The sequence below is a fragment of the Pan paniscus genome, chromosome 22 (genome assembly GCF_029289425.2).
Source record: "Pan paniscus chromosome 22, NHGRI_mPanPan1-v2.0_pri, whole genome shotgun sequence".
NCBI lineage: Eukaryota > Metazoa > Chordata > Mammalia > Primates > Hominidae > Pan > Pan paniscus.
This window is the reverse complement of record NC_073271.2, coordinates 27,229,744-27,255,555: the sequence shown is the minus strand read 5'-3', so window position 1 is coordinate 27,255,555 and position 25,812 is coordinate 27,229,744. Positions and strand designations below refer to the sequence as shown.

Below are 25,812 nucleotides of genomic sequence, written 5' to 3'. Positions count from 1 at the left end.
GGAAAAACACTCTTGCTGTGACTAGCAGCAGGGTTAAAAGCAGTGTGGGTGGGGCAAAGTTTGGTTGTTTAGTGTAGGCTAGAGAAAGCACCTTATCTCCAGAGATACTAAAGGCCATTATCCAGGCTCATTTTTTTGTCCTTAATGAAACAAAACAAGTTTTCAGGCTGTTAAAGGATAATTTTCTGAAAGAGGTAAAATTATGACCTCTCATAACTTATTTTACTCATAAGATGTGAAGGACCCAGGCAGGTGTTGTAAAGGTTCATTGGAAAAATCACAATCACAGAAGTTTACATATGGAGTGAAGAAATGTTGAGGTGAATTGTAAATGAGACAAACTGGTTTTTCCACAGCTGGAGGAAATCAGCTAGGCCAGTATCAGACTGGACAGAATTTACACATCTGTCTGTTACCTACACCTTACAAAGAATCGCACAGGCTCTCAAAGACAGTGTACAGTCAGGATCTGATAGCCCAGGAAGGTCTGCTGTAGAGGATATGTAGTTTTCAACTGCAACACAATTTTGTTTTTACATAACATTACAAGCAGAGCATGAGAATGTTCTGAGACTACTTGGCAGATAATTTAATCTATCAGAGTATAGAAAAGATGAAGGTTGCCACCCTGGACTTAGCTCTCACTTTCTTATAAAACTTTATAAGAAGAAAAAATTATGCTTATTAAAGAAGAGGGCAAAATACAGAAAAAGGCAAGAAGAAAACTATGGTTTCAAGACATAGAACTTACCATATTTTGGTGTTGATTTTGATTGTTTTAACTTAATATCTATGTATATGTTTAGTTATCTCTTGAAGGTAATTTTATACCTTGATTTTATGTTGATCACAGAATTTTAATGCTTTTTGTTATTGACTAATATGAATAATACCGTAAACTTTTTTTTATTATAAGAAGCCCTCCCATCCTTTGGTTTATTTCATTCTGACAGAAGTGCATTTTACGGGGCCATGGAAATGAACATTTTCATTACGTCATATTACATTTTCTTAATATGCCAAATTAATTATTAGATTGTAATGACCTTAGGAGCAAATGACCATGATGCTAAAGATTAGAAAGCGAAATGGATACTGGGTTGCAAAGAATTTAGGGAAAAAAGATGAATATGATCAGAAGTCAGAGACTATAAAAGGGAATATGGCTTCAGTGAACCTGGAAGTCCTTTAAAATGAAATTCTGATATGTAAGAAATCTTTCCAGTGAGGAACAAAGTGATATAGTGCTATACAAAGTATTTTTTGTGGGCTGAGATTGTAAAAAGAAATGTGCAAAAGATGGAAGGAGGGACACTGGCTGAGTACCAGGACTGAAGAGGAGGAAAATCCTACTTTTACCAGGAGGTGCAAAGCCCAGAGAATTTCTGGCTTGGAAAAGATGCCAAAGAGAGCAAGAGAAGATATTGTTGTGGAAGGATAAGATAAACGAGCAGGAAATAGACCCCCAGTGGGAATCAATTACTCAAAGGCAGTTGGTTTTACTCAAGTCTTAAGCCCCATTTCATCTCTTTTTCTTCCATTGAGGAGAATGGCCTTTAAACTGGAAAGGATGCAGCAGCCTCAATGCCATAAGAACAAAACCCTAGGGAGAATGAGTCTTGGGAAATAGGATGGTCTATGCCAAGATCAATGACAATTCTGTTCCACTGCTCTCAGCAGTATATTGGAAGAATTATGGAGACTCAGGCGGGTGATTGTGGAGGTACCCAAATTATATTCAGATTTTCACAAAAGTAATTCCTGAATTCCTGATCCTTGTGGTTCCCTCTTAGTGGCAATGTGAAGTAACAGCTTAGAATGGATTGATGAAGTTTGTAAAGAGGAATAGGAACATTTATCAGTATCTGCTGGTAACAGCAGGTTTATTGTGAAATGGTAACATTCTAGGAACACAAGGTACCTGAATTGTGTCTTCAACCAACATTCCTTAAGATATCTCTGAAGGCAAATAGGTTCACAGAGAACAAAGCTGGCAAAGAAACAGCTTTTTGATGAAACTGGGCCTTCAACCTCCTACCCCCATGTTAAACTCTGGGGAGTTAGGCTAAGAAATCCCTTTTGCTTAACTAGGAGGAAGAAGAATGCAAGAGGGCATTTCCCCTTAAAAGAAGTCCTTAAAAATGCTGACTCAGTCGGGCATCCCAGTCCTTAGTAAGGTGGAGGCCTCCCAGCAGAACTCTCTCTTGGGGTTGGGAGGAGGATTCAGAAGGGAACAGTGGAAGCCCCAGAGAGAGGCTGTGGCCAGAGGGAGCACCCTGACCCCCTAGTCCACTTGCCCTGGGAAGCTTGTCCAGAGAAAAACCCTGTGCACAGGAACAGCATCAGCCCATTTTCAGTTGTGTAACAAATAACTGGAAATCTCAGTGGTTCTCTACAACAGATATTTATCTCGTATGTGGCTTTGTAGGTCAACCAAGGTTTGGTTTCTCTTGGTTAGCTCCAGTTCTGAAGGTTCTGGTGTGCTCCTTGTCTCTTCCTTCCAGGATCCAGGCTGAAGCAGCAATGGCTGTCTTGGGCAAGTCCTTCCCATGGCTGGAAGGTGGGCTCTAAGTCACATGCCTACACCCAAAGTCATCTGGGCAGCGATGTGTGTACCCTGCCTAGTCTAGTGGGAGGTGCTGGAAAATCACATGGCAGAAGGTGCAGATAATGTAATTCTGTTGGAGGAAGTAGAGTTTGGACAGTCTACCATGTTGGCCTTTAATCACTTTTAAAGACGTACTCCCAGGGGCTGTGACCTCTGGGAATTTGTCTTTTGTATATAACTCCTCCTCTTCTATGTGGGTCTTCGGGGGATAGGTAGTGGAGACTATGTCATTACCTTGGCTGATCATATCCTGGGAGTTTGGTTGATGAGTTACTTAATATCTATAGACAAAATAATGTGGCTGCTTAAAAATTATTTTAACCCTTGGTTGTACTAATGGTACTATAGCTCAGTAATAATGACAGTGATGATTATAATAATTTCAATCAAGGGAGGCAACAATACCTCTGTATCCTGTACTGATGGAGCCACATCTCAGCACGGTAGCCTGTTTTGGTGGCTCGAGAAGGGCAATCCCAACTGCACTGCGTTCAGTGGAGGGTTGCCAGGTTGCTGCTGTATAGGAAACCCAGCTAGATTTGGAAGGAGGTCAGTGACTCCAGTGAGAAAAGCAGACGGGACTGTTGTGAGGCATAGACATTGAACTTGCATCAGACTCTCTGGATCATCGTGTCTAGATGGCTCTGCAACCAGCACTTGTCTGTCTGAGACAGTTTAGCATGTGACCGCTGGGGGTGAGCGACTAAACCTCATGGTCCCTTGGGATTCCAGCATTCACGCTGCCTGTGCCAATAGAGGAATTTTCAAACTCTTTATTGGCTTCTCTCTCCCTCATCTAAAGTGAAATAAAGTCGTCTTTGAAATGGATTGGAAGAAGAAATAATTTGCTTACACTTCCCAAAAGTGGATACTCACTGGTGGAAATGTCTGCAGTTATCTGGGGGTGGATCTTTGTCATGGACGGCCATTAGCATCTCCTTGGGAAACTGTCTCTGAACACAAAACATCTCCAGTTTTGTAGATCAGTTTTGACAGACTAACTGCATGTGAATTTCAGAGCCCCAGTTTGTACCTATTTGCCACCCTTTTCTGAAATTCTAGTAGACAAGCATGGAATAAATGGGGAAAAAAAAATGAGCCGTTTCTCTCCCCTGTATTCCATGTGTTTCCTTGGGAATGGAGAGGATTTATTTTTCAATTAGGAGATTTCATATGAATTAAAGGATTTTTTTTTTCGTTAAAATTTCATTGTATTGTTCCTAGCTCAAACTTGGCTAGAATGTAATGATACTATTATTTCCCATTGGGAAGGTTAACTGGATATTGTATCTTCAGCCTGTTTTGATGGGAGGTGGTGTTTATTGAGACAGTCACAAATCGAAAATATTTTTTAAAAATGTAGTCTGTCATTTTGGTGCGATTTCTTTTCTCAAAAACATGAAATTGACAAGTAAAAATTTTATATATTTATGGTGTACAACATGATGTTTTGATATGTTACATTGTGGAATGGCTAAATCCAGCAGTTTAACTCAGCATTATCTCACATATTTAAGCAAATGTTTTTAGGAGCAGTTTTATCTTGAAGTAAAATTAATATCAGCATGCTGAATTTTCAAACATCATGAAAATCTGAGTATTGATAACACCACCCAGTAAGCTTTGTCACGTCTCTGGCTTTCAGGTTGCAGATCTGAGCATGGGAGACCTGCTTTTGCACACCACCGTGATCTGGCTGAACCCGCCGGCCTCGCTGGGCAAGTGGAAAAAGGAACCAGAGTTGGCAGCATTCGGTGTGTATCAGAAAAGCATTTTATGGAGGGGGAAAGTCTAGCTTATTTTTCAAAACAAGAACATTTCTTTTTCAAGACCCAATTGATTAAAAATAAAGTTAATTGCAGTTACTTGAATCGGTCTTCCTGCCGTAGCCACCAACATCTCACAAACACTAAATGAAACCTTCGAGTTAAATTGCCCTATGTGGTCACTCAGCCACATGGGTGGGCGGAAATGGCTGTGCCCAAGTCTATCCCAGACATAAACACAGAGGCAGGAAAAGAATTTTTTTTTTTTTTGGCTGCTGCTCTGCGTGTCTTTTCAAAATAATGGGTTAATTATAAACCAAGGAAAAATAAAGCGAAAAATCAAGACAAAATGGCCTCTGTTTCTGAGACCCCCCCAGTCCTAGATCTTTTATTTGCTTCCTGACTTTGTTGCTGTTTGGTCTTAAGACCAGGATTTAGGATGCTGGTTCTCAGCTAAGCTGTTGTGGCAACTCTGGAGTGCCTGGATCAGCTGTGAGGTGCATCCCAATCGCATTGCCACTCAATACTAGTGAAATTAGAGATGTTTGCGAATGACTTATTTTTTAATAAACCAGTTTAGATGGATGCAATTGCTGCAATTAGAGATCTCATGTGATTGTATTGTAATATGCTTTTTGAGAGAGAGAAAAAACATGGGTTAGCATATAATTTAGGAAACATAGCTTGTTGTTGCAATGTAAATGCTTATTGGCATATTGCTGTGTTGTTCATGAATATAAAACTATCAACACTCCATGCTTTTGTTTTAGGTTGCGTTTTGTCCTAGCCTCTTGCTAAAAGACTCATGGGTAGGAACATAATATAATGGAAATCTGGCTTATTCTCTTGCCTTATATTATTTTTGTGGGCTTGCTGGGAACGGAGGTTGCTTTCTTCTTCTTAACTAAACTTTTTTTCTCCTCCATGATGTGAACAAAGTATCCCGAAATGGAATGCCCTAGTGATTTTAAAATCAAAGTATTTAATGCAAAGATCCATTGGACTTTGTATTTCAATAACTTAGCCTTCATTGAAAAGTTACTGATACTCCCAAAATTTCCAAAGAGCCCCTGTAGCTGTTGATGTCATTTCATTAAAAATAACAAAGGAGTCCAGGTGTGGTGGCTCACACTTGTAATCCCAGCACTTTGGGAGGCCAAGGTGGACGGATCACTTGAGGTCAGGAGTTCAAGACTAGCCTGGCTAATATGGTGAAACCCCGTCCTTACTAAAAATACAAAAATTAGCTGGATGTGGTGGCAGGTGCCTGTAATCCCAGCTACTTGGGAGGCTAAGGCAGGAGAATCGCTTGAACCCGGGAGGCAGAGGTTGTAGTGAGCTGAGATCGTTCCGCTGGACTCCAGCCTGGGTGACAGAGCAAGACTCTGTCTCAAAAAAACAAAACAAAACAAATGTAAGTGCAGAGAAAGCATGTGACTAAATAGGCCATTCAAAGGAATATTGGGGGTATTTTAACAAGTTGTTAGTTTTTGATGGGGTAGGTGTTTTGGGGGAGGGGGGAAGTAGTATTTGCTTTCTTTTCAACATCACCACTTGTGTTTCTTCTACAGTGATTTCTTCTTGGAGGAGTCTGGGGTCTCCTGGATGCTGCTTAATGGGTCATTCATGGGATGCAGGATATTGATGTAAATGACCCACACAGTGATGTGGGACTACAGACTAGCAGTCATAGAGGTCAACATTTAGATTTTTCATGGCTTTGCCCTCAGTTTTACAGATTCACTGTAGTTAGAAATCAAGAGATTTAGAATAAGAAAATAATTTAAGTAGGAGAAAATAGGCTGGCAAACTCTTTTCTGTTTTGTTTTGTTTTTTTTTGGTTTTTTTGGGGGGACGGAGTCTCGCTCTGTTGCCAGGCTGGAGTGCAATGGTGCCTTCTCGGCTCACTGCAACCTCTGCCTCCCAGGTTCAAGCGATTGTCCTGTCTCAGCCTCCCGAGTAGCTGGGACTACAGGCACGCACCACCATGCCCAGCTAATTTTTGTGTTTTTAGTAGAGACGGAGTTTCACCATGTTGGCCAGGATGGTCTCAATCTCTTGACCTTGTGATCTGCCCGCCTCGGCCTCCCAAAGTGCTGGGATTACAGGTGTGAGCCACCGCGCCCGACCCTCTTTTCTGTTAAAGGCTACGTAGTACATTTTAGGCTTTGGGCCAAGAGGCCACATGCTTTGCCACTGGAGCCAGAAGCAGCCATAGATAACGTGTAAATGAATGAGATGGCTGGATCAGCAGCTGCACCACACAGGCGGCAGCGGGCCTGGGTCTGGCCTGAGGGCCCTTGTTTGCCAACCCATGGTGTAAGTGATTCAGGAAAATGCTGGTTTTGAGGTTGGGGATTTAGGTGCCACTTTCTGCACAGGCTCCGATAGTGGACTCTGCATTACTCTGTTCCCTGCCTCCTGGGCTGTTTATGAGAAGTCGGTGTGGGTGCTGCCTCCAGGAAGGCGGGCCCACAGCACCTGTCCCTGGTGTAAATGGAGACTGCATACTCCAGCTTCAGGGCATCACACTGTCAGCAAACTCAATAGGGGCTGTAGTTCATAAGAGAAAAACTGAAGGCTCTGAGATACAAGACGTGTTTATCATTATTCAGAATCCTCTCCAGAGTAATAGGAAAGAGAAGGGGAAGGATTAAAATTGGGATTATGAACAAAGGCTGTAGTCATGATGAGCTTCTGTGGATTCCCAGTCGTTAAAGAGACAAGTTTGATGGTTTGGGTGTAAATAGCAAGGCAGAACTAGCAGAAAGGCTGAGCAAGGAGTTGAAATAAGGAAGAGGTGCTGTGAAGGAAGGATCATGGTTACCCTCAGTCGGCAGATTTGGGGTTAAAATGTGGTTGTCATCTTGTTTTGGTTTAAACCTCTAACCTCAGGAAATAGTGCAGCTTTCTTCTGAAACCGAAGTTGACTTGCTGCCAACGAAGCGCCTTGATGTTTCACAGGATGGCTCATGTGTACCAAATGTTGGTGATCGTTGCCTTAAACAGAAACAAACAAAAATAGAAATAGGCTTCTGCCTTGAAGGGTATTTGACATTCACCTTTTGGGGCACAGAGCGGATGCTTTAGGCTGGCAAAGGTAGCATGAGTTTTGGAGATCATCAAGGCCATGTCTGAAGGGATCAGGCAACACTGTGGAGTCAGTTGAGTGACACTAGCTCCGAGGATTAGGGAAAGTTTAAGGGAGAGGCTGAGGTCCCGGTGCCAGGCTGAAGCTCACTCTCTGGCCCTCTTGCTGTGATCCACAATGGTTAAGATTAAGGGAAATCGAGGGAATCATAGCATTGAGCTGTGGTCCCAGTGGCATGGTGACGCTTCTGAGATTAGAGTCATTGGGGTAGAGCTCTTTCATGTCTAAGAGGACCTAGCTGTCCCAGCCTCTGTGATTTCTGAAGGCTTCATAGTGGGAATAAAAGGCCTTCTCAGGTTGCTTGTGCTCAGCTGCTGTGAAGAGCTGGTGTGGCCTCTTCGGGTCAGTGTGAACCTTTGGGGGGAACCTGCCAGTCTGTGCTCTGGGAACCTTGAGGGGTCAGATGCTGTGAGGTGTGAAGGGCTATGGGCAGTCTAGACCGAGTGGCTGGAGTCAGTTTCTTTGCATCTCAGGGCTTATTTCCCTGCAGTGGAGATTAGCGTGATCTTACACAAAGAGGAGACAAGACCGACCTGCCCTACGTAGGATAGAAATTGAACCAGATACTTCCGGTTGGCCTCCAAAGGGCCTGTGAGCCTGGTGGCCCATCCCTAAGAATTCTCTGAATGTTTGTTCCTTTTGTAATTCTGTGTCTGGTGTACAAGGCTGTGCCTCCTTCAGCTGCTGTGTGACTGGGCTATTCCTTGGGGTCAGTATGAAGGGATAATGGAGACTATCTTAGTCCATTTGGGCTGCTATAACAAAATACCATAAAGTGGCCAGCTTCCAAACAACAGAGATTTATTTCTCACAGTTGTGGAGGCTGGAAGTCCAAGATCCTGCTTTCTCCTACTTCCTAGCTGTGGCTTCATATGGCGAAAGGGTCAAGGCATCTCTCTCAAGTCTCTTTTATAAGGACACTCATCCCATTCATGAGGACAGAGTCCTCAGGGCCTGATCACTTCTCAAAGGCCCACCTCCTGAAACCATCACAAGGGTGACTAGTTTCAAGGTATGAATTTTGGGGAAACACAAACATTTGGACCATAGCAGAGACGCTGACACAGAGAACAAAGGACAGGCAGGAGTCAGTCACCCTTCTATTCCTTCTGGGTGCCAACTCTACTTACCCTTCTAGGAAGAATCAGAATCACTGCAGGTTAAATGTGCTTGGCATTGCTTAACGAATTCTCTGGAAGATTATGCATAACTCCATTGTATCTCCCCACCCCCGAAAGAATATAAGAATGAAACTACATGTTTACCACTCCTAGAGAGCTTACTCTGATTCAGTCATTCTGGAAGACATACAGTTGAATTCCATTTCATAAACTCATTTTTGTTTCTTTAGGTCAAAAGATGAGTTATATTTCCTAAATTATCACAGTCTATGTGCACTATTACCTTAATTTGCGTAAATGTAAATCATCTTCAGCAATTGCATTGTTATTGTGAAAGACGTTTATATTATTCCTCCATCTACTGAATTAGTACATTTTTGTTGAATATGTATCAGCTGAAGTTTTAACCTTGAAATGGTATCATACCTAACGTATTTTACGCAAAAGTTTTTTGGGCCATAGGTTAATTCCATTTATGTAGGCTTTCTATGTTTATTTTGAACCTGGAAACTTGTGTCTCAATAGGCTTTTGATTTTCACAGATGTGATGAATGAATGGAAGGTGGGTGGGAGTCAGTTAACTGGGATCGCAACGTCCTCTTCATAACTGTAGTGTTTATTACCACAAGTTGGTGATGTCAAGGGGAAAACCCTACACATGACATACCATAACTGTCTTTATTTTATTTTTTCCAGTCTTCAAAACTGCTGTGGTCCTTGTGTATAAAGATGGTTCCAAACAGAAGAAGAAACTTGTAAGACATCTTATGTCACCCCGTGGTTTGAAACTATTTCTCTATCTGCTTATCAGTTATGTCTGCATAATTCTACCATTTTGTCAGTATGAGCCTTTTTATGATCTTTTTTCTTTCTTAAGCGTTGCTAAGGATGCTTGAGATCACCCATCCTGCCATCTTTTCAGGCAGGCTTATGTTTAGAGCACAAACATGAATTGGTCTCATTTTTGTGAATTGGAACCAACTGGACTCAATTGGTGATTGGGTCTGCCATGGCCCAGAACCTTCCTAGCGCTACTCTTCCCCTTCTCTGTTGCCCCTGTTCTCCTTTGGGATCCCTTTTCTCCTCTTCTCTGTGTGTCTCTCTTCACTGCATTTGCTTAGCAAACTTCTTTGCACACCCTCCCCTCAACGTATTTATCACGCAGCCTCTCACTTCCTGCTGGATGGACAGGAGCTCATGGGGGTGAAGATCCTTTGGGCACGCCTGGAGTTACTGCGTGAGAGTCTGTCGCTGGTTTAGAAAATGCAGGGAACTGGTCCGGGGCAGGTTAGATTCTTCTTATGCAGCTGGTTCCTTCTCCTCTGCAGGTAGGATCGCACAGGCTTTCCATTTATGAGGACTGGGACCCCTTCAGATTTCGACACATGATCCCCACGGAAGCGCTGCAGGTTCGAGCTTTGGCGAGTGCAGGTAAACTCTCACCTGTGCTGGGTATTTCACACACATATTTCTGATGTGTGTAGGAATTATTTGTTTGAATCCACACTCCTGGTCTAACTCTTCTACCGTCTTTTTTTTTTTTTTTCCTATGCTTAACTCTCTTGTCTCTCGGTCTCTCTATTGCCTCTTATTTACCCAGCCATTGATTAAATATTGAATGAATGAATGAATGAACCAAATGAATGAATGAACTGAGTGAATGGATGTGTAATGTCTTCAAAATTCCTGGAAAAGATTCTAGTTATTCTATTCTATAGATTAATACTATAGTGACTACCATCTGAGTACAGTGAGCCTGTGCTTCTTGAAAGAATCCTTGAGACTGAGCAAACAAAGCCCACGTAAACTACTCACTTGCCTTTCAACTGAGAGATCCAAAAATACCACCAAAAGCACTAAAAAGCATCGACTACACATGTTTTTTCCCTAAAGTATTACAAATCTTTATCTTTGCTATTAGTGTGAAGGCTTTTAAAATGTTGATTCTTTTTTACATTTATTTTAATTTTTTTTAAAGATGGGGTCTCATTCCATTGCTCAGGCTGGAGAGCAGTGGTGCTATCATAGCTCACTGTAGCCTCAAATTTCTAGGCTCAAGCTATCCTTTCCAAGTACCTGGGACTACAGGCATGTGCCAGCACACCCAGCTAATTTTTTAAATATTTTGTAGAAATAGGGTTTTGCTATTTTGCCCAGGCTAGGCTTGAACTCCTGGGCTCAAGCAAGCCTCCCGCCTTGGCCTCCCAAAGTGCTGGGATTACAGACGTGAGCTGCCATGCCCAACCTGAAATGTTGATTGTTTTTCTGTGATCCACATAGCAGTGAAGTGAGTTGTTGGGTAGCTATAAGTATACTTGATAATATAATTAGACGATGCTTGAAACACATGAGTAGCAGGGTGCTGACTAAGAAAAGTGATATTTCTGTGACCCAGAAGCTCCCCATCCTGGGCCTAATTTGAAGCCAAGTTCTCAAGAGGAGGAATGGACTGTGTGGCTCTCCCAGGCACATCCTGGAATGAGCATCTCTGGAGAGTCAAATGGAAACTCTTTAGCCACATCTGTTCCCTGTCCCACTTGGACAGCAGGTGCAGCTTTGGTAAAGAAAAGCCTTGGCGGTAGAGACCTGCAGGTGCATGATCAAGTGAATTTCTATTTTATGCTTTTGGCATCTAAGATGAACATTAAGTTCCTACTATCCAATTTCTGTTTTTTAGCCTCTCCTTGTTTCCACTTGTCATAAGCAGTAAAACTGGATCTGATCCTCAGAAAACCAACCCACCCTAGTCCAACGTCATGAGGAGAACCCTCTTGCCATATTTCGCACACTTTGAGTTACTCTTCCAAATTAAATGAGGCATCTCTTCCTTCACAGTTTTTCTGCCTTACAGTAGGAAAACTCAAATGCAAAAACCATGTAGGGCAAATATATTTGGAATGATTATTTGTTTTAGAAGGTTTCTCTCTAAGCTTCCAGTAGAGATTTGCCGGATGCCCTTTTACTTATGATGTGATTTGCAAAATTGATTTATACATGAATTTGCAGGCACCTGTAAGTTGTGAGTCTAGGGCAGCAACACATAGCATTTTGAGGTTTGAGCACTTAAATACTAAAGTCTTACTTAGAATCGTAGGTTATGAATTATCTAGTTCCTTTGTTTCCTCATGCCAGGTTTACAAATGGGAAAGTTTATTTCTGTAGCAGACTGACAGCTTCTAAGCCAGGAATTTCGCCTGCGTTGAGGAGTAAACACATAAAAGCTTCAAATTTTGAAGACAAAGCCATCTTTGTAATACGACATTCCATTCTCACTCTCTATTTTTCATTCAAGTCAAGTTTAAAACCATCAAGATAAAAGCTTATTTTAGTTGAGTTATAAAAGCTAGTCAAGATGTCTTTCATTATGAAATCCACTCTAGTGGATTTGAGAATCAGAACGTGGAATTTCTAGGTTTTTATTTTAGTTTGGAAAGTTTGTACAATTTTTTGCAGATAGATTCTGGTTAGGGTTAAATCATGCAACCACAGTGAGGGTTTGTGACCAGGGTTCTGAACCACTGGATAAAAGTGAGACTTCACAATGTATGGCCTGAATGTCTGCAGTGAATTGTTCCTTTCACAAACACTTTATTCATGACTTAAAGTACTGTGCTATTATAGGCACTACAGAGCTTCAAAATTATTTTAAAATTGTCCCTTACCTTCTTGATATACCATTTTCTGCTGTGCTCAAAGCAGACTCCAGGGGTAGGCTGGGGATGAGAAACCCCATTAGGTCTCCAGGGCTTTAGGCCCAGCCACCTGGGGGAAGCCTCCCTTAACAGACAGCAAAGGCTTACCTGTCGTATCCCTGGCTGGATGAAATCTGCATAGGAGGCTTTGGCTCCACTGAGTCCAACTGTTGCCAAAACAACTAATCATTTAATTGAAATGCACAGTTCAGTTAACCAGACTGCATGGCTGGAAGAGTGAGTTCAGGCCGGGCGCAGTGGCTCACGCTTGTAATCCCAGCACTTTGGGAGGCCGAGGCGGGTGGATCATGAGATCAGGAGTTCGAGACCAGCCTAACCAACATGGTGAAACCCTGTCTCTACCAAGAATACAAAAATTAGCCGGGCGTGGGGTGCACATCTGTAATCCCTGCTACTCAGGAAGCTGAGGCAGGAGAATCACTTGAACCCGGGAGGCAGAGGTTGCAGTGAGCTGAGATCACACCACCGCACTCCGGCCTGGATGACAGAATGAGACTCCATCTCAAAAAAAAAAAAAAAAAAAATTCAGTCCGTATGATTGACTGACCTTTTAGACCATCTAGAAGATTTTACCAACTGGAAATTTTCCAAGTGTTCTCTTCTTTGCATCCATTAAGCTTTCAGTTGCTTCATCTCTTTAGATTGTGGAATAGTAGGAAAATATCTTTGATCTTATACAGTGTTCTGCATTATTAATCCTCTATCACAGCTGAAAAATGCTTTTGCAAACATGTAAATAAATCCACTTGAAACATACCCTGATTCATTGTTGTTTTAATTTCTTTAGATGCAGAGGCAAATGCCGTGTGTGAAATTGTCCATGTAAAATCCGAGTCTGAAGGGAGGCCGGAGAGGGTCTTCCACTTGTGCTGCAGGTGAGCCTGGGCCTGTAAAGTCGAGGCCATGTTGACATTTCTGCAGATTGGAACGGTTTGGTGTCTTACGTTGTGTTCTGGTGTTTGGTACGTTGTTTGTACTGTAACATCGCTGAGATGCGGTAAATGGAGAGTCAGCTGGGAGGAGCTGACAGCTTGTGAAGGTGTTATCGGGATTCCTAATCATTTGGAGCACATACGGAGGTCAGCCTGTGTTGTTCACCTGCACGTCTTGAGGGGAAGCTGGGCTCATGATGTGGGCTTCTACTTATTTCTTGTTGTTTTTCTTCTACCCTGCCACCCTCTTTTGCCCTTCCTTCTATTCTCTTCCTCCCCCATGAGAATTTGAGGTCTTCTCCCATATGAAACCTATTCTTTTATTTTTCTAAAAATATAAGATAGACGACTCCAACAGATGGCGTTTAATATATTTGGCTTTAAATGTGCCCGTATTGAATCATGCTTTTATTTATATATATATATATATATATATATATTTATTTATTTATTGAAACAGAGTCTTGCTCTGTCGCCCAGGCTGGAGTGCAGTGACATGATCTCGGCTCACTGCAACCTCTGCCTCCTGGGTTCATGCCATTCTGCTGCCTCAGCCTCCCGAGTGGCTGGGACTACAGGCATGTGCCACCATGCCCAGCTAATTTTTTGTATTTTTATAGAGACGGGGTTTCACCGTGTTAGCCAGGATGGTCTCGATCTCCTGACATCGTGGTCCGCCTGCCTCGGCCTGCCACAGTGCTTGGATTACAGGCGTGAGCCACCACGTCTGGCCAACTTTAATTTAATCGTAGATACTCAGTGATTTACTCAGTAATTACCCAGTACCTCACACAGTGAGTACTAATATACTATGGATTATCTACAAAAGACAATAGAATCAATATTATGATTATTAGCAATATTTTATAATGTTAGTATGGTAAGAAGGTACCTTTACCAAGCATGAACTATGCTAAACACCTTACATTCATTATTTCATTTAGTCAGACCAAGATATTAGGTTGGTACAAAAAGAAACTGCAGTTTTTACCATTAAAAGTAATTAAAAATGCCATTACTTTTAATGGCAAAAACTGCAATTATTTTTTGCACCAACCTAATACAGTTCTTACTCCAGTTTACAAATGGGGAAGCAAGGCTTAGAGATGGTACTTTGCCTAAGGCCTTATAGAGAATGAACACTGGTGCTGGGCATGGTGGCTCATGCCTGTAATCCCAGCACTTTGGGAGGCCAAGGCAGGCGGATCACTTGAGGTCAGGAGTTCGAGGCCAGCCTGGCCAACATGGCAAAGCCCCGTCTCCACTAAAAATACAAAAGTTAGCCATGCCTGGTGGCAGACGCCTTTAATCCCAGCTAGTGGGGAGGCTGAGGCAGGACAATCACTTGAACCTGGGAGGTGGAGGTTGCAATGAGCCAAGATCATACCACTGCACTCCAGCCTGGGCGACAGAGCGAGACTCTGTGTCAAAAAAAGAAAGAAAAAGAAAATGAATGGTGGGTTTAACTTCAAAACCCACGTTTTGTGTTGCTACATCAGATCTCTCTGTGTTGGGTGACAGAGGTCAACAAAAGGCAGATCCCCGGGAAGCTGTCAGGACTACAAGTGAAATGTTGTTTGTATAACCTCGTGGGGTTTGAGCACCACCTTTACCTTCTATTTTGGCTCATCTGTTTGTGATTTTGTTGGTAAGGTCCATGGGGTTTAGTAGCCCTGCCTACACGGATGCCATATTTGTTATTAATAAGGAATACCAGGTGAAACTTACCTGGGTAAAAATATTGGGAATATAACAAGAAAAATAACTCTTCCTAGGAAGCACTTTTTTTTTTTTTTTAACCATGAGAATTAGGACTTGGGAAGATTTTATAGTTCTTTACAGCCTTAATATATACATGTTGAAATGTGTCATGGGAACCATTGATATTTACCAGGAGGGAGCTCAGCTCTAGAGGACATTAGGACGTTGAGACGTCGGCCTTTGGATGCTCTGCAGAGCCGCAAGAATCTTGTGGTTCATTTGCCCTCAGAAACATTTTATAATGAAAAACTCTGCTTGAGTTCCAGGAGCAGAATTTGGCAGCTTCTTGGTACAAACTCCCACTGTCCATAGATCTGTTCGTTAATGGGCTACTCTGCCCCACATCAGCGCCAGGAGATAGATCACAAAGCATGAAGGGAAAGGAGTTATGTGCTCTTTATCACTGCATGAAATCACCGCTCAGCATAGAAATTGGAGTCAAGGCCTCAGTCTTTAGCCTTTGGCCCTAAGGGATATTTATTTGGTTGCACCTGATAACCTTAGAAGTTCCCCATGTGTTAAGCCCTGATTCTCTAACATCTGTAAATCTTCTTTTCCTAGCTCCCCAGAGAGCCGAAAGGATTTCCTAAAGGCTGTGCATTCAATCCTGCGCGATAAGCACAGAAGACAGCTCCTCAAAACCGAGAGCCTTCCCTCATCCCAGCAATATGTCCCTTTTGGAGGCAAAAGATTGTGTGCACTGAAGGGGGCCAGGCCGGCCATGAGCAGGGCAGGTACTGTGGGGATTCGGACGTTCAAGATTCCCGTCACTCCCACTCCGCAGTAGAACTCCAGTGAGCTTGACCTCCTTGTTGAGTGGGGGTGAGGTGTGGCCTGGTGGGGGCTGATGTGGGAGGACAGTTTTTCCCTGGTGTGAGGTTCCTTGCCCTTGCCTCCTTCCCAGTGGCTCCTGGGGATCCGCCCTGTATCTTCATTCCTCTTGTCCTCCCTCAAGCCTTCCCTTTGCCTCCCTTCTCCTTTTGGCTGGTGAGCTCCTCCCTCATTTGCCAAGTCGGGTTGCAGACACATCCTCTTTCTGGAGAGGCTGTCTCAGCCTGCTTGCAGAATGAGAGTCGCTGCTTTGCATGACAGCCAGCTTTGTCTAGCAGAAAGCCGTGTGTCACATTTCAGCAAGGTCACAGCCCTCTCTTCTGAGAACATGGTGGCTTCACGGCCTGGCAGCACAGCAGTGCCTGCTCTCAGTAGTAAGGATTCTAGGTTTGGTAGCCCACATGACACTTCCAGTTTTTATCCTGACCTTGTGCCTGCAACTTTATTTTTAGTCTCCATGTTAATTTGGGGAAGCCTCGAGCTATTCTTGGAAACAAGAATCTAGAGTTTAAATGGTCCCAGCATAAATATTCTTGTAGGACTTAATCCATTACAGTGGAGCAATAGAGAAATAAAATAAATACTACCACCTGTCAATGGTAGCAAAATGTATCTAGGAAGAAGGCTGTTTTAATACTTAGGGACTTAATGACATCAAGATACTAACATTTTTATCAAACCTTTCTTAAGAGGCAGCCCAGAATTTTGCAGGGAGGATTTCATTAAAAGAGGCCGTCTTTGCACTTGCCAGAAAAGTTTCTGGCCTTTGTACCCATTACCATCCTAGCTATTGAAGAGGGATGGACAGAAGTGTGAATGCTTTGAAGGTTTTCATAGACAAAACCTACCTGGCTTGACATGGGATATTACATTCTTTAAGCACCTTAAATTTAACTAATTTAGGGGACTAGTTACTGTAAACCTCTTCTCCAATCAATTGATAAATGTTTATTGAAAACTTAGTGCAGTGAACACCCAGCACTTTGCTAAGTTTTCTGAGGTATCCTAAGAGTCTTTCATACGTCCATATGCGCAGTTTCTCATGGGGTCGCCATGGAAGAATAGTTTATTGGTCCTTTATAACTCACTTTAGAGATTTTTATCTTGGATTTGTCTTATCTGCCCCTCTTGTTTGCTAGGGAAATGTTTAAAAAGGTTTGGGAATATGTGTCTCAACCTCAGGGAACTCAACCTGTTTCAGTTGTTAATCAATGAACTTAAATTCAGAGCTGCATTTACTTTGAAACTAAGCATGGTTAGTCTGTCACTCAGAAGTTTTCCTGCTGAGATCCATTTGGAAAGAAAACAAAACCAGCCCACAATTTAACACTATCGTCCGTCATCATGATTACCAAGAGAAAGCCTTGATGTCATATAGCCTGTTGGATTTAGCTGATTGAAAGATCTTTCTGCCCGATGGCTCATTTTTGGCTGAAGAAAGTCTGTATCACTTTGTTTGGAGGCATCTCACTATCCTCAGAATCTTCATGTCAGAGGATTTTAAAATGGTGCCTGAGTAGATCAGCACAGCATAGCTGGTCAGTCTTAACAGTGACCACTGGAAATAGTCAAAGATTGCATCCCTGAAAGACTGGGAAGAACCCAGTAATGGTAGCCGGGTTCTTAAGCATACTAGGAACAGATACTCATGCTTCATTTTGCTTTGTCTTGAATACTCAGGTAGTTTATTTCTCCCTCTGTTCTGTTTGGCTAGGATAGTAAAGCCAAATACTCTGCTTCCATATTCAGCCTAAAGTACTATACGTTTGCCAATAACCCAATTAAAAATTTTTTTCTTTGTTCTATCTATTTTCTTATGAAAATGTTTAAACTTATAGAAGAGCTGAAAGAATTCATACCTACCATCTATATTCTATAATGTTTTTCTATATTCTCATTATCACTCATCTGTTAGAATCCATCTGTCATCCATCACCTCATCTTATTTTTGACATATTTCAAAGATGTAGACATTAACACACTTTACTCCTAGATACTTCAGCATGCAAATCATTAACAAATATTTCCAGTAGCTTTGAGTTGGGGTAGTTCTAATGTGGTGATTGGAGAGAGGGATGCTGTATTTTGCTGGTGCTGAGATAAAAGTGAACAAGAATTTTTGTCTCTTCTCAATAGAAGTCGGAGTTTGTTTGTTTGTTTTTCCTGTTTTCTATTCCCTTTTTCCATTTTGCCTGGAAATGGCTTTTATTCCCATCCTCAACCAACAGTAGTGTCCATTTGTTCCACAGTTTTAGATGGCGGAACACTCAGGAATAGTGATGGACACGCAGGGGTCTGAAGCAGAGGATGGCTGCCATGAGAGCCAATTCAGCCCCTCGTTGACCACTCTAACCTTGTGCCTGCTGGGTTCGAAGTCAAGGCTGCATTTGGCAGTAATTGAGACACGAGGCATCTTCTAGCAGCACTGAAGCAATTGGATGGTTCTGGGGCTTAGGTTTCAGGAAAGCAGCTCCCAGTTGGCGTTGAGACTCTTCTCCTCCACTGGAAAGCCCGTGTTGCATTTCACCTTTTCGTGTCTAATGCAACAACCACTTCACTCTTGAGGGAGAAGCAGAAGCCTTCCCTGTGAGCAGTCTCGTGTATGTGTGTGGTGGGATTGTTGGCTTGATCGGATGGTGTCTTTTGTTTGCTTGTTTTTAATTCTGGCTTCCTAGAGGGCAGTAGGTGAAAGAATGAATTTTTCTTAACTGGTACTCACTTTATACAGCACTTTGTTGATCAAACTGCTTGGATGTCATCGGTTTTTTATTTCTCATTCCAATGAGGCACTGATATGTTAATTGCTTTGGAGAAGAATGAGTGATACACAGACTGTAATTGGGGGAGACTAAGGCACACATTTGCTTAGCTTCCTAGCTCATGTGGGACTTTGTCAGAAAGAAGACAGGGAAATAACTGAAGATCCCATGTCTTTGAGAGCCACTCTTTTTCATAGGCTCTCTAAGAGGGACGTGGTGCCCTTAATCTAACTGCAGATCCCAAGAAATGTTATGTTCCAGGTCCCAGAAAACAAGTAACTTAGACCGGTGCTTCTGCCTCCTTGATGCATATTCTATAAAGACAGCAAAACCATAGATGCACCCCCACCCTTACAAAGACCTATTCCAGCTAAACAACCCTGGGACAGCCCTGGGGATCTTCATAGCACTGGGCCATGGGACATGGCCAGGATTGAGGACACTAACTCACTAACTAATCCCCAAATCAGTGGTCTGTCTACTTGAGAGCAGCTGCTGTCTGTGTTACCCATCTCTTAGGTGCACAGGCTAGAATAGTAGATTATTTCAGAGGGAGTTGAGTGCCCCTTTGCCCATAACCTACAACCTCTCCTGTGTGCCCCGGTTCCCCCTTGCCCTTGCATCAGTTGCTAGAACATCCTCTAAGTCCAGATACCTCGACAAGGTAAATGCTCCATGACAGATTGGTGATATGTAGACTTTAAGCCCCAAAAGACATCAAGGCATTCAATGCATACGTTTTGGTTTTTATTTTCTCCTGTCCTTTGCTTTCTGGATTTTCATCTCACGTAAAGCATGTGGGGGTTTTATTTTTATATTTTTGTGTGTGTGTGCAGTGTCTGCCCCAAGCAAGTCTCTTGGGAGGAGGAGGCGGCGGCTGGCTCGAAACAGGTTTACCATTGATTCTGATGCCGTCTCCGCAAGCAGCCCGGAGAAAGAGTCCCAGCAGCCCCCCGGTGGTGGGGACACTGACCGATGGGTAGAGGAGCAGTTTGATCTTGCTCAGTATGAGGAGCAAGATGACATCAAGGAGACAGACATCCTCAGTGACGATGATGAGTTCTGTGAGTCCGTGAAGGGCGCCTCAGTGGACAGAGACCTGCAGGAGCGGCTTCAGGCCACCTCCATCAGTCAGCGGGAAAGAGGCCGGAAAACCCTGGATAGTCACGCGTCCCGCATGGCACAGCTCAAGAAGCAAGCTGCCCTGTCGGGGATCAATGGAGGCCTGGAGAGCGCAAGCGAGGAAGTCATTTGGGTTAGGCGCGAAGACTTTGCCCCCTCCAGGAAACTGAACACTGAGATCTGACTGCGTCACCTGCCCCGTAGAGAATGTGTGTAGATACTTCCTGCCCTAACTCTGCCCACCCTCCTGTACCGTCGACAAGAATGTCCCCTTAGGTCGCGCTCTTGCACACACGGTTTTGGCAGCTGACTTGGTTCTGAAGCCATGTAGCCACCCAACTTTGTCATTTTCAACAACATCAGAAAGAATTCCTCAGAATCCCAAATAAGCTTGAGTCCTATCTTCTGTATATTACTAAGGGCTTTTATTTATTCTCAATAAATCAGGGCCTGAACAATTAAAAGAAAAAAGATTCTATAGCACTGGAAAGCAAATCACCCCCAGGAGTTAACGGATGTACAACAGATTAATTTAAGGGATAGTAGCACACACACGATCCTTCTATCTGAAATCAGTCTCCTAGTTGGGGAAACCTCTTTCACACACAAAATGAAATGTGTACAGCTTGCAGTGTTCTGACTGTACCCTTCCCTCTTCCATGTCTGAGAATCTCTGTGTATTTTAAGAATGTGTGAGGAGAGGGTGGCGATTCATGTTTCAATGAGCCTCTTTTTTTTTCCTTCCTGTTTTGGTCTATGGCTGGTCTTACTCTGTGTCCATGTTCGGAAGCTCTAGTTTTGCATAGAATTATAGAGATGCCAAACTCTTTGAAAAGAGATCCAAATTTATCGCTTGAGAGAAAGAAAAGAAACACTATTTTTTGTATTTTACCTGAGATACAGGGGCACAAATAGATGAGAATTTTACAGTGTTAGTGTATCCCTGAGCCTAAAAAATGAGGATATAACCTTTTACAGAGAGAGTGAGGCGTGGTGGTTTTATATTTATATATGAAAGGCCAACAAGCTCATGCTAAGGATATACTTTTCTTCCAAAAAGCGGATTTTTTTTTAATGTTTGAATCTATATTTGAGATGGGAGTTTGGTTGGATTAAACATGACACCCAGGTGGGCGGTGTGTGTGTCTGTTGCACATGGCAGGGAGGGGAGCCTCCTTCTCATGGGGTTGCCATGGTGATCATTGGTTTTTCCATCAAAATTGCATCTTCATCCATAGATTACCTTCCCCTTCCCTGACAGTCCATAACCAAACCTTTAAACAGAACAACCTCTTTAAAAACTTCTCTTGTGTTTAACACTTTCTTCATGCCAACGAAACAGGGTAAACATGCTCAAAACGTTAACAGTCTAAACAGATATCCAAATACTAAGAAGAAAAACAAGTTATAGCACTTTCAATTTTTTTTTTTTTTAAAAAAAAGGTTTATAGCTTTTTCTTTTCCCATGTCACAATGTCCACTTCCTAAGAAGGGTTTAAAATACTATGAAAACTTTCTTTTTGGGGAAAATATCTATTTGGTGTTTGACACATCAGTAGGTACTTTAAAGACCTGAATTTTATAGTAGCTTTAGGAGTTATATTTTATAAAAATCAGTTATGACTTTATATTTCCAGACAATAGAGAGTTCAGTACATCATGCTCTTGTGCCTCTGCCTGCTTTTCCTGCGTTCCCACCCTGTATTCCCCCTGCCTTTCGGGTTTCCAGGGCTTCGAGCTTGATCTTTTGAAAGTTTTATTCTATTAAATTTTTGCTATATCTTCTGGTTTTCTGAAAAAGCTTTAGAATGGTTTCTATACCCTTTGTATCACTGCATTTTTCCATATCATCTCCGGTTCGATCGCGTCCAGATGGAAAACGGAAGCAGAGGCTTCTAATCGTCGCATTTACTGGCTCCAGTGCAACACATCCATCTGAAAACACTCGGAAGTCTGGTGCTTGGAGAGGGTGCCATTGTCTCTTGTACATAAGGTCATGACGTGTCTATGTCAAAAGTTCTTATATATTTCTTTTATAAGCTGAAAGAAGGTCTATTTTTATGTTTTTAGGTCTATGAATGGAACGTTGTAAATGCTTGTCAAACAATAAAAATAATGAAAAGTGTCTGGGCGGTTCTATGCCTTTTTGGATGGGAGGATGAGTATGAATTGTTGGCAGGAGAGCGGCCGTGGGAGAAGATTCCTGGGAATGCCATTTATTGAAATAACTCGTGATCATCAGGAGAACGCTGTTGTAGCGCTTGAAGTTTTAACAACAACAAAAGGTGCATTACAGTTGCGTGGCATCTTGACCTAACGTTGCCCCTACTGGGCACTGTTTCTTTTCCAGTCTCCTGCCTATCCCGATGGGAGCAGGCTGGGGGGGTTCCTATGAAAATATTGGGGTGAAGTGCAGAGCTCCGACTGGCCTGACTGAGCTCTTGAATCACTCCACATTTTATCACCGGGGGTCTGCTGCCTGAGTCTTTCACAGAATCACCAAACAAGGTAAATACAGTCTTGGGCTGCCTTTCTCTTCCTGTCAGAGTCCCCAGATCTGAGCCTCTCGAGTCCCTTACAAACCTTACCCATCAATGTTACCCCATCCATCCCTGCCCTCAGTGAAAAGATTGTCTCCTGTCACTAGAAGAGCCTCTCCCTGGCGCATGGGGAGCCCTGTGGTGTAGCTACTTGCTCCTCACAGTGGAGGTCCTGACACCAGCAGCGTCGGTGTCACTGGGAGCTTGTTGGAAGTGCAGAAAACTGGGAGGCAGGAGGAGCACTTGAGGCTAGAAGTTCGAGACCAGCCTGGGCAACATAGTGAGACCCCATCTCTACGAAAAATAAAATACTTAGCTAGTCGTGGTGGTTCACACCTTTAGTCCCAGCTACTGAGGAGGCTGAGGTGGGAGGTGAGCTCAGGAATTTGAGGCTTGCAGTGAACTGTGATCATACTGTTGCACTCCCGCCTGGGAAACAGAGACCCTGTCTCAGAAAAGAAAAATGCAGAAACTTGGGCCCCACCCAGAGGCACTAAACCAGAACTTCCATCTTAACAGGATCCTCTGATGAGTCATCCATGTTCATGTTTGAGTCACATTCGTTTGGTAGCCTCCAAACATTCTGATGTTGAGCAGTGATTTGGAGCACATTCCTCTTTATTTTAAATATATTCAGGCATTACAGCAACAATATGTACATCTTTAAGACACAAGATGTCTCTCTGTAGCCAGTGCATCTGTCTTGGGGGATGACTGAAGCCAGCTTTAACACCTGCTCCATGAAGTTATTCCAGCAGTTTGCACTCTGGTGTAAATGAGATTTAGCAGTTTGGGCTGCTTTCCTCACGAATAGCTGAGCCTGTGTGTGCAGAGGAAATGAGTGCTCAAAGTCAACTATAGAGGAACAATCATGCCTTTCCCCACTAGTTTTCATTTATTTTCAGGCTCATCTCCCTCCCACGAGGCTGGCAGAAAACATCCTCAGTTTTCCTCTCCCTTTCTGTTCTTGAGGTTTGGGGGCGGGGTGCTTCCTTCTGCAAAGATAACTGTAGCAGTGACCAGTGTCCTCATCCTTCCACGAGCTCCTTCACGCGTGATGGTGGGCTCTCTAGTGTATCCTTTTGCTCACCCAGGATTCTTCTGCAGCCTGGTCCCCGGTGTTCTGTCTCCTCTCTGGGACGTTGCCAGGATGCCTCACCCAAGTTCTGGTCCCTCCCCTTCCACAGAGCTCTCCTGACTGTATCCCCAGCCAGGGGCTATTGCCTTTTTTTTTTTTTTGAGAGGGAGTCTCACACTGTCACCCAGGGTGGAGTGCAGTGGCGTGATCTCGGCTCACTGCAACCTCCGCCTCCCAGGTTCAAGGGATTCTCCTGCCTCAGCCTCCCGAGTAGATGGGATTATAGTCGCCCGCCACCACGCCTGGCTAATTTTTTTGTATTTTTAGTAGAAACGAGGTTTCACTATGTTGGTCAGGCTGGTCTCGAGTGCCTGACCTCGTGATCCACCCACCTCAGCCTCCCGAAGTGCTGGGATTACAGGCATGAGCCATCGTGCCCTGCTGGCTATTGCCTTTTCTGTGTGTGTGTGGTTATGGGGATGAGGACAGAGAAGCTGGGTTGCAGTGGGGAGCCCTTACCTTGTGTCTTTTTGCAAATTTTTTGTTGATACCCAAGTTTTATAGGCAGTTCTGCTTTTTGATGCAAACCTATTCTGGGATAGGGAATCCCTGTGACAGTTGCCTTAGAAGGGAGGTGTTGAGCAGGTTGGGGGGAAGTCATGCAAATACAAGGAGAGAAAGAAATACTCAAAATATTCAGCCACTTACGTAGAGAATGTGTGAGATCAAAATTGCAGTGTCATGGCCGGTGCTGTGGCTCGCACCTGTAATCCCAGCACTTTGGGGGGCCGAGGCGGGTGGATCACTTGAGGTCAGGAGTTCGAGATCAGCCTTGCCAACGTGGTGAAATCCCACCTTTACTAAAAATACAAAAATTAGCCGGGCGTGGTGGCACACATCTGTAATCCCAGCAACTTGGGAGGCTGAGGCAGAAGAATCACTTGAACCCGGGAGGTGGGGCTGCAGTGAACTGAGATTGCCGTGCCGCACTGCACTCCAGCCTGGGCAACAGAGTAAAACTCCCATCTCAAAAAAAAAAAAAAAGGCAGTGTCACAATCCCCCTAGGCTTCTCTAAAGGAAGTCATTGTTGGTAGAAGGAAAAAGGAGTATTCAGAACACAAATCATGAATGTGTAAGGCTTCTGGAAACACATGGAGTATGGATGCTGTTGGCAAGATACTGTCTTCTGCTGAACAGTGCAGGGGTAGAAACCCTCCCAGGTCGTGTTCCTGGGATCACCTTGTTTCCATTCTTTGCCTGTCATATGCCTCTCCACCTCCACCATGTACCAATAGAATGCATTCCATAGAAAAACCTCATTCGTCGACAATGGAGTTTATTCTGGTCTATTCTTTCTACGTCTTGAAGCAACCTTTAGCCCATACATTCTACTGTTTTTGTAAGTCAATTTCTGCTGTCACTGAGTCCACCACCTCGACTGTGTTCCTGAGTGAGATGTGAGTCACGCACATCTTCATGTCACTGCTGTCAAACTGGGCTGACGGCTTCTAACTTGTGTGCAGTAGATCTTCTGCTGTTGCCACTTGGGATTTATTTCTCTCTCTCTCTCTCTGTCTGTCTGTCTCTCTCTCTCTCTTTCTTCTCACTCTGTCGCCCAGGTTGGAGTGCAGTGGTGTGATCTCGGCTCACTGCAACCTCCGCCTCCCAGGTTCAAGCAGTTGTCCCTGCCTCAGCATCCCAAGTAGCTAGGATCACATGCCCAGCTAATTTTTGTGTATTTTGGTAGAGACAGGGTTTCACCATGTTGGCCAGCCTGGTCTCGAACATCTGACCTCAGGTGAGCCACCCGCCTTGGCCTCCCAAAGTGCTGTGATTACAGGCAGTCCCTTGGGATTAAAAATGACAAGGGATTTAGACTATATGTGCACACCTTGCACTTTCTGTACAGTCAACTACCCTCAGGTTGGGGAGGTGTGACGCTTTTTTGAAAAACCCAAATCCAGGGTCCCTAATATTTTTTTAAAAATTCAGGAATCACATAATCCTTCAGAATTTTTTTTTCCATGTTCTTCAACATACTTCATACCCAGGTCAAGCCGAAGTTAGATGTTTTTAGCCCATGAGGCCCTAGTGGGATTACTTTCAGCTTTCTGGGCACCAGCTTCATCGTTTTTAACTTCGATACTTAGTTTCTTGTCTTGAACACCACCTGGGGCTTCCTGGGCTGTTCCCAAGAATGATTTGGTTACAGGATGTCCTGTGTTCTCTTCTGCTGTACTCTGTGCTTGTGTGTTCCGCGTGGTGCCATTACCTTGTATTTTAGACATTAATGGTTGGTTAATTATAGGCCCCTCACTTTCAATCAAGATGGTAACATTTGATTGTCCTTGATTGGTTTGTTGAATATATGCATGGGGTGTGCATGTGTGCACACACACACTTAAAAGTGAGTTTATATTTTATTAACA

The 25,812-nt window shown here is 43.4% G+C and overlaps 1 protein-coding gene across 3 annotated transcripts in view; it reads left to right on the top strand.

The window, feature by feature from the left end:
* Nucleotides 1–21,889, top strand: part of TIAM1 (TIAM Rac1 associated GEF 1) — a 441,710-nt gene extending 419,821 nt beyond the window's left edge. For all 3 annotated transcript variants that reach the window (XM_063601293.1, XM_003813220.4, XM_024926974.5), the window contains 6 exons: nucleotides 4,254–4,362; nucleotides 9,343–9,401; nucleotides 9,975–10,077; nucleotides 13,147–13,234; nucleotides 15,614–15,786; nucleotides 19,479–21,889. In XM_063601293.1, the coding sequence (XP_063457363.1) occupies nucleotides 4,254–4,362; nucleotides 9,343–9,401; nucleotides 9,975–10,077; nucleotides 13,147–13,234; nucleotides 15,614–15,786; nucleotides 19,479–19,948 (1,002 nt within the window). In that variant the 3' untranslated portion in view covers nucleotides 19,949–21,889. The remainder of the gene's footprint in view (nucleotides 1–4,253; nucleotides 4,363–9,342; nucleotides 9,402–9,974; nucleotides 10,078–13,146; nucleotides 13,235–15,613; nucleotides 15,787–19,478) is intronic.
* The last annotated feature ends 3,923 nt before the right edge of the window (nucleotides 21,890–25,812 follow it).